Below are 8,932 nucleotides of genomic sequence, written 5' to 3'. Positions count from 1 at the left end.
TGCATAACAAGGAGCTGCTTTTATCTCCTGCGTTTACAATCTAAATTTCAAACCCTATGAACACCATTTGATCCTCTTACAAATCCCCATACAGATGCTACACTGTCACATTTCAACCTGTTCCTAGACCTGTGGAGACTGCTCTACACCGATCCCAAACCCAAAATGTAACATGGTTTACTCCGATTCGCCTCTTTCCATAAAACTATAAAAACTCTGCACCTCCTCTCATCTCCCTCCTCCCTCGTACAGGGAAAATCCACCATTCCGCACAGGAACAGAGCAAATCTATGCAGAAACATGTCCTCTGCACAGGACAAAGAACGTCCCACCGTTCTGCTTCACAGGACAAATCTCCAAATACCCCCAGTAAAGGTGGGAGACTCCTGATTTTTCAGTGAAAAATATTGCTATTTTTCACATTCTCCCGCCTAAAATAAATCTTTGGCATGTATGATGTTATGTTTAAGTAATGCTTAATGTACACAGAACCTTTCTCATTTACAGTTCCAAATGATGTGATCACATTCTGTAACACGTAGTTCAGAATGTGTTCAGCTTAGAATGTTTATATTGAGTTTCTGTCAGTTGAACGTTGATCTATTGTATATGGGTGCATCTGCTGCCTGTTGCGGCTCAACTTAATAAACACCATTTAATCTGATGCTGGTGTCCTGCGTATCTTACCAATGGCGACGAGGATCATCTGTGCCCCCTATGATTGTCATCATGTTGTCAGATCCATTATTCTCTTCAACCACACTTACTGTATCTCTATGTGGTCTATTGGATTGATATCTGATAAACCTTGCACCTCTTCCACTGACGTTTCTGCACACCTTAGCAAAATGTCCAGCATGGCCATATTTGTAGCATTCCACAGCTGCAGCAGGGCATTCCTTCTCAGCGTCATTGTGTTTATACCAACCACAATTCAAACATCGATTCTGAGTCAAATTTTTGTATCCGCCGTTGTCCCTACCTCTTCTTGAGTTATTTCTGGAGTTATTGACTGACATTCTCCTTACCATTGCTACCAGGGACCCTTCAGAGTCTCCTCTTGCTTCTTCCTGGACCATCTTGATCTCTTTTTCTTCAAGTTTTGTAAACATCTCCCTCATACAATGATCACCCAATTCCATAGTTCTGGCAGTCTCTACAGCTTGTTCCAAAGATGGGTCTTTCATTTGCCATTGTCTCTGCTGAATGTGGGAATCTGCCACATTAAACACTAATTGATCTCTTAGATATTCATCATATACTCCAGTAAATTTGCATGTAGACATGAGACCTCTTAGGGCCGCTATATAAGCATCTATGGATTCTCCTTTCATCTGGCGTCTTGAAAAAAACTTGCATCTTTCCAATACAATGTTGGTTTTGTTACCAAAATGCTTCGAAAACTTCCCCAATGCACTTTCAAATTTGCGATTATTATCGCCAGCACCACTCTCAGTCTCTTCAAAGTCAGGAAGCGCTCTGAAAATTCTCAATCCCTCTGCTCCAATACAGTTCAGTAGAGTGGCTTCTTTAAGGTCATCATTATACTTGCTGCCTCCCACAACTGATTTTCCTGAACAGCTCTGCACCCTCTGTGGTGGTCTGATCTGGATTCACCCTTCATTGTTTTTTTAGGTGCCTTGACACAGAGCATATCACCTTTCTTGAATGTTTTCAGAATAACTCATTTCTTGCGATCATAGTATTCTTTGTACTTTTCTTGTTTCTCAAAGACTTTTATCTTGAATAGTTCTTTATTCATATGTAAGGAGGAAGGTGTGTTATGTTTAACTAATGCTTAATGTACACAGAAACTTAAACACCATTTAATCTGATACTGGTGTCCTGCTGCGTATTTTAACATATGACTCTGTACCTTAGAAAAGCACACCTATCCTGTTCCCCAGGTCAAATACAACTCACTGCGCCAAACAACAAATCCCACACTTGCCCAACTCTGCACAAAGCAACGATCTATGCGTCACTGCAAAAAAAAATAACCCTCTCTGCAACACATTACAAAGAAGCAAATACAGCATGTGCACATAACAAACTGCTTCTTCATACTGGAGCACAATCAGTCCGCCATGCTTCACTAAAAAAATGTGTCCCTCTGCACAGAATAAATGCTCCAAATCGCCACTTTGCAGGAGAAAACAATCCCCAAAATAACTATCCACCTTACTGTTAACTGGTATACTGCTGGGAGCAATGGCCGCGCCTTGTCAGCTCGCTGCCACATGCTATCCCACGCCTTCCCGCTCCATCAGGAGGGGACGCGGCGACGTGCGCCTCGTGACTTCGCGGTCACGTCGCAACGTGCCAGAAGTCACGTGAAGCAGAGTGGGCGGGGCGTTGCCATGGGCCGTTTCTCTCGGACGGGAACTAGACACTAGCGCCGCGCCCGCAAGCCCTGCCCAATCTATGCAGGCCCCGCCCCGCGGATCAGCTGCTGCTGCTGCTGCTGTGGAATGTTCTGAAGGCTGGAACTGCTGGGGTGAGGTGCGGACCGGGGCAGGGGACCCGGGGACACCCCAGGGGCGGAGGCGGGGTGGTCTGCCACATGAAGCTGATGTGCGCCGACGTCGGGCCTCGCTGAGGCTGCCTCAGAGCACGTTCCTGCTCAGGGGGGCAAACAGCACTGTGCCCCACTGCCCCTGTTTGCGGACTCTGGCGCCCTAGCTTCCTACTAAGGGGGGGTGGAGGTGGCCCACCGCTTTAGAACTGCTGAGAGAAGGGGATGGGTAGCCCATCCCTAAGCATCTTTTAGTCGAGGAGGTTGACGCATCCCTGCTGGGGGGATACCCATTTAGGGACCTATGGTGGGGGAACATCCCTAAGTATCTGCTGGGGGAGGGGGCAAAGCCTAGGGACCTGTTTGCTATAGGGGCTGGGAGGACACTGTTCCCCAATCACTAGGCACCTGGTTGGTGTACGTGTACCCTTGATTGGACCCATGCTTTAGAACATGGTGAGCTGCCCATGAACAAGGGGAAGGGGTTGTGCCCATTCCTACTAGGGTGTGATCAGGGGGATCCCCCAGGCTTAGGGTGGCCAATGAGATGCCTAATAGATCTAAGGGGAGGGCTCAAACTGTGTTGGCATTTCTGTCTTCCTTAAGCCATGCCTCAGGTCTTCTATGGGATTGCCAACCAGCAGCTCTTCAGAGGTTTTGGACTACGACTCCCATGATCTATCACCATTGGATATGTTGGCTAGGGCTCATGGGAGTTTTAGTCCAAAACATCTGGAGAGTCAATGGCAGCTAAGGCAAGTCCAGTGGGAATGATTGATTTACATGGGTGCCCGGGCCCATCTCACCATGAAGTGAATCTCTTTTGTGTCACCCAAGAATATTTTCTTATCTTGGAAAATTAATCACACGCTAACTATCTCTGTTTAGATGTGAATTCAGATGGAAGGTTCAGAGGAGAATAAGCCATGGGGAAAGCTGCGTCGCCTGGGCGCAGAGTCTGAGCCGGATGTCCTTCTTTGCAAGAGGGAGTGGACCATTGGCAGGAAGAAAGGTGAGTAGACATAGCACAGTCAGTGCATCCTCCTCCTTAGAAGGATTACCCCATCTGCCTAACTCATGGGTAGGACCCTTCGCTTTACTATCACAATGAGGCAAGAGTGCCTAATCATTGTCGTTTCCATGTGGAAGAACAACAATAATGTGCTTCTGTGATTTTGATATCCACGCCTACATCAACTACTTCCTTATTACTCACTGGCAGGTGCATTATCTATCGACTGTGAACCTTGCCACGATCTAACCAATGTAAGCAAGTGTTCTTCCTACCCTTTGAAGTAGACATGATTACATCGCAACGAATCATAGATGACTAATGCCCTCCATGCACGTCCATTCTACCCATAACCATGTCTGCTTTTGACATATTCACCCCCAGAATTGCTCCTGCTTTCTATGATCTCCAGCATTCCTTTCACCAAGCCCTTTTCCGGACTGGTGGTGCTTTCTCAACTCTGTGATGAGGCGTGGCGTTTACTCTCTGCTGCCCACGTCTGCAATTCAGTCTTCCAACAGCCGAGAACAACAATTCACCTCCATCTGCATAGCTAGTGCAAAACCCTCTGCCCTGGCCTCCAACAAGCAAGCCATCCACACACCGTCCTGTGCCCTGAACTCCTCCAACTCATGCTATTAAGGAACCTCATCTCTGGTTCATGCTTGCACCACTTTGACACTACTTCATCCTTTCCCCTTTGTTTGCCAATGGTTTAGCTTGTCTTTTTTAAAAAAAAAAGAAATATTGACACTGCCCTCTTTCTCGCCATTACCCCATACCCTCACCTTCCTCTCTTAATTTCCGCCTACCACTCTGGCTGAACTGGCATCTGCCCTCAAATCTCCCAACCCATCTAATGCTCCTTCTTAACCCACCCCCTTCACACCACAGACTATAAAGGAACTGTGTTCCTGCACCTAACATTGCCCTCTCTGGAGCTTTTCCCGATCTTTATGGGATCTTCCTAGTCTGCTTTAACTTGCCACGGTTATGGCCATCTTAAAGAAACTTATGGCTGACTGCAACAACTCTGCCAGTTAGTATCCTCTCCCTTCTCCACCACTAATCTAAAATCTTAGAATGCGCAATGTTTAAATGCACCGCACATGCTCCCTCTTTAAATTCCATCTAGGCTGGCTAGCTCCTTATCCTGCTACGTCGCCTCCACACACTCAGAAGTCGCAAGCCCTCATCCTTCCCTGTGCTAGCTCCCTCCTTTTGCTCCTTCATCCTCATTGCTCCGTAACTCTGGAACTCTTTAGTTCGGGATATCCTGTCCATACCCACTGTTTCATGATTCAAAACTGCCAACCTTCTTATGGTTGTAGGAGCACCAAAATCTTTTTATAGTATCACCCCCTGCCTTTGACGCCCCACCTGCTGCCCTATTATATGTTCATATGTTATACATTATTATCTTTTATATGTCTGCCTGTTCTCACCGTGTTTGTGCTGTCCCCGTTACCTCCCTATTCACCATATGGTAATGTATTTTGCAATGGATCTTGTTTATTACTGCAGGGCACCCACATTTGAGATTGCTCTGAAAGCCATAGCCAGGTGCCCCACGCAGGGGTTCAGTATTACTTTGTCCCAGATGCAACCCACTTTTTTCGGGTTCATTTATTGCAGATATGATGTTTTTGATTAAAAATATCTTCTAATTTAACTGATACGTTCTCTGCTCTATATTCTCAAATTGTTGTTGCAATCTAATCAGGGTCTAGTTCTGAAATAATTATACTGTTAAATGCTTGCTTTCTTCTGTGTTTTTTCAGTAGAAGGATTGGAACCTTTACTGCGTTTCATGTATAGTTATCCTCTCCATGTGGGAGATTGGGTTAACCATATACCCTTTTCCAAGTCTCTTTGGGCTGTCTCCATTTTGTTATTACCACACCACACACAGCCAGTTTATTTTACCTGTTTGTATGTTCTTGTCATTTTCCTTCAATGGTTTCTCTTCCTCTTTAGACCAACGTGATCACTAATAGTACTCGTCTTTGTCTGATTTTAGACAAATTTGTGTACCACCTGTAATCCCTAGCGCTCGGAGAATGCACTATGAGTTTGTGCCATCAGCTTTATCCCTGCTTCCAAGCGGTGTGGTGCTTTTATAGGGCGTGTTTGCCCCAGTTAGGGGCAGTTTCTTTGATATGAAAATGTACCTGCAAATGCTGACTCAACGGCCATCTGTATTTCCCTCCTCCCCCTCTAGCAGGCTGGCGTAAAATACAGCAAAATGTACACACTTCACCCCCTCTGCTACTCTCTACTTCACGCCCTCATTCCTCTTCAACGTCAGCCCTAGGAGACCGCTCTGCAGCAGTGTGCAGTGCCATAAAAGCAACCAACGTAAGAGGCACTTGCACATTTGGCACACACCAACTCTCAACATTTCAGTTTCTGTCTGGAGTAGATACTTAACAATTTTGTAGTTCAGTTTCTGGCTAGGTAGATTTGGCATGTCTTCACCTCCTGTAGTTTTCCATGTAACGAGCAGGACTCCCAACAAATGTGAATTCTTTAGATACACATTCAGGCTTCACCTGTAGCCACCTTCTAATGCAGGGAGGTAATCGCAGCAAACGGACAGAGTTTGGGAAGCTGTGCTATATGCAGATATACCTGGTTTAAGATGGGCAGTGTCCTCAAAACACTTTTGGAACCCCCAAAAGAAACTGCTAGTATGGGGAGCTGCTGGAGCTCAGATACAGAGGATTGCACTCAGGTGTTAACATAGAAATGTAAGCAACCATGTGTTTGTATTTTGTTTTTGTATTCGGTTTTAAGTGTACCTAGCCAAGAGGCGGGCTGTTGTATGTGTGAATGAATGGGTTAGTAAATGTGCAACTAGGCTGGTAACAGAAATGCTGGCTGGAGTTCTTAGGGATCATGCTAGATTAACAATGGACTGTATAGTAAGCTCTTTGTTTCTTTCCTGAATTGCTACGTTGGAGCCAGGTGGATTCCTGCTAGATTGACGTTCCACAGTGACTGGTGTGTGTGCGACATTTTGATTCCAATCTGGATTTTAGATTTGTGCTACCCCTGGAGATGACTGGCATTGCAGTTTTCTTCAGTTGATATTGCTTTAATGTGGGTGGTTCTGTACATGATCCAGGCTGGTATCAATGGGCAAAGTTGTCCCTTCAGCATAATGGAGATAGCTGCCTTTTCTTGATGATTTTGATCAATCTTGCTCCGGTGTGTTCTGGAAGAGGTTTGTGATCGTTGTTGGTTTGCAAGGCCGCCTGGGTATACATTTGATTTTCAAGGGGCTGATGTATTAGCCCTGTTTTTAATTACCATGGTAAAATCTCTTGTAGTGGAGACTTATTGATAATTCGGAGGTTTGGGAGCAACTGGCCCTGAATGTAGTTGACAATGGGGCTGGGGTAACATTTTCATGGTATGTGGAGTGTTGAGGCGCATGATCTTTGATCTTTGTATTTTGTAGTTCAGCATTCTGAGTATGATCATTTCTGTACCTTTCTTAAGGTAATAGTAGAGAGGTTAATGTGCAACCAAAGCATGTCTTGATTTTTGCAATGTTTACCATCAAAATAGCAACTTATGGTATTGCGTTTTTAGGAGTTCCGGAAGTGGGTTGCAGCAGTGTCTTTAAATCTGGAAGCTAGTCCTTCTTTTTTTTTTTTTGTTTGCTTCCTTCATTTTTGTTGCGGTTTAGCATCTGGTGTTTAATCACATTTTTGCTTGATGAACAGGCAGCGCTTCAATGAATTTTGTGCATACCTCTGACACTTGCTGATATGTATGGAACTGGTTTGGTTGTGCGTTCATGCAGTCACGCTGCTTTCCCACCCCACCGGTAGAAGACCATGTTTAAGATCTCAGGGATTCTCAGGAAGAAGGATCTGTGACTGCAGCACAGACCCCAAGGGACCGTGGTGCTACTCGGTCTACTCGACTGGCCTAACCCTAACATTGACTGCCATTGCGAGACGCGACTGCGTTTCAGAGCTCTATGAAGCAAAGTTTCGTTTTAATGCCATAACAGATTATGCTAATCAGCAAAAATAAATTCTGGATTCCTGATTGGATGCCCCTTAATACCGCTGCTACCTCAGTCCTCATTGGTTTCCTTGTTAGCTTCACTCTTCTCTATTCTCTTTGCTTGGAATATGTCCTCCTTCGCTGTACTTTGCCTGCTTACGTTTTGGGTGACCATTTGTGAGTGGGAATTTGCACAACGTGTATAGTGGGCAGATGGAGCCAGACTACCAGAAGTCCAGCTTCAGCGTTTTATGTTGTGTTCCCCTTTTTTTTAAAAAAAATGTATATGCACTTTACCCCAAAATAAAAAGGCATTATTGTACATTGAGGTTTCCGACGATTGGAGGGGCCCTTGTAGTCAGAAAGCAAGCATACAATGTTTGCTTTCTAGCTTTAGTTGGTTCAAAAAAGCTTCAGAGCCTGCAATCCTAGAGCATTTGGAGTTTCCTTTGATTTGAATTATAATTGTTCTTTTTATAACGCGCTTAATACCAGATATAGTTTTCTCGGGATTGGGATTCAAACCTGTGTTGCGCTGCGTTTTCTTGCTGCCAAGACCGCGTTGCCCCTGAGCTATCCACCCTCACCTTGATGCTTGGATGACTGAAATAGAAGGCCCATGTCAGCATCCTTTTTAAATCAGTAATGCAGCTAACCTTCCCAGCAGCAAGGATGCATGATGATCCCTGGATGCACAGAGTAGAGTCACAAGAATGCAGCATCGTGGACAGCTATGTTTTCTCAATGGGCTGACAGCCTGCCTGTGTTTGAGTTATGAGTCTTCGGGTGCATTCCAATGACCTCATTTGTCTTCTGCTGTTGCTGTTTGGCTCTCCTTTTGTTCCTGCACAGTTTCTCTATTGGCTATTCTTTGTTCTGAATGCTTGCACTCTTTAGCTACACCCTGCTTCTCTCCATGTGTTGCCTTCTCGTTGTGACCGTATCCTACTATCCTGGTGTGTTATTTGTGTTTATTGTTAACCAAAAGTCGGGTGTCGAGATGTACAAAGGCTGAATTAATAGCTGGAACAGTCCCTTTGCTGGGTGTTTTTCAATCCTCAACAAAGTTGTGATATGATGGTTCATGCATCTTGTACTGTTGTATACCTGATGTATCTTGCTCCCCAGCAAGACGTGCCCTTGATCAGGAATGACAAGGAGCAGGAACCAGGCTGACCCAGGTGAGTACAAACAGACAAGATGCTTTATTCTTCTTAGTTTCATAGATACAGTTCATACACACCCACCCCCCCCATGTAAAGCGCTTAGTTGTGTATCTGTATTGTTGTATACCTCTTTAAAGCGCTCCATTACTTCTCAAAGCTAGGTCTGCCCTAGATAAATACCATAATAATGATATTGTTTTAAACACATTATCCACAGTA

The 8,932-nt window shown here is 44.9% G+C and overlaps 1 protein-coding gene across 6 annotated transcripts in view; it reads left to right on the top strand.

Annotated features, from left to right (window-relative positions):
• The first annotated feature begins 2,344 nt into the window (after positions 1-2,344).
• Positions 2,345-8,932, top strand: part of CHFR (checkpoint with forkhead and ring finger domains) — an 893,929-nt gene continuing 887,341 nt past the window's right edge. For 4 of the 6 annotated variants that reach the window (XM_069620002.1, XM_069620000.1, XM_069619998.1 and 1 more), the window contains exons 1-2: positions 2,345-2,502; positions 3,404-3,527. In XM_069620002.1, the coding sequence (XP_069476103.1) occupies positions 3,416-3,527 (112 nt within the window). In that variant the 5' untranslated portion in view covers positions 2,345-2,502; positions 3,404-3,415. Of the gene's footprint in view, positions 2,503-3,403; positions 3,528-8,932 lie in introns of those variants that run through there. The other 2 variants (XM_069619999.1, XM_069620003.1) reach the window with 2 other exon arrangements.

The sequence above is a fragment of the Ambystoma mexicanum genome, chromosome 10 (assembly GCF_040938575.1).
Source record: "Ambystoma mexicanum isolate Mex_15411 chromosome 10, UKY_AmexF1_1, whole genome shotgun sequence".
NCBI lineage: Eukaryota > Metazoa > Chordata > Amphibia > Caudata > Ambystomatidae > Ambystoma > Ambystoma mexicanum.
The sequence above is the reverse complement of the archived record's forward strand: the minus strand, read 5'-3'. Positions and strand labels throughout refer to the sequence as shown.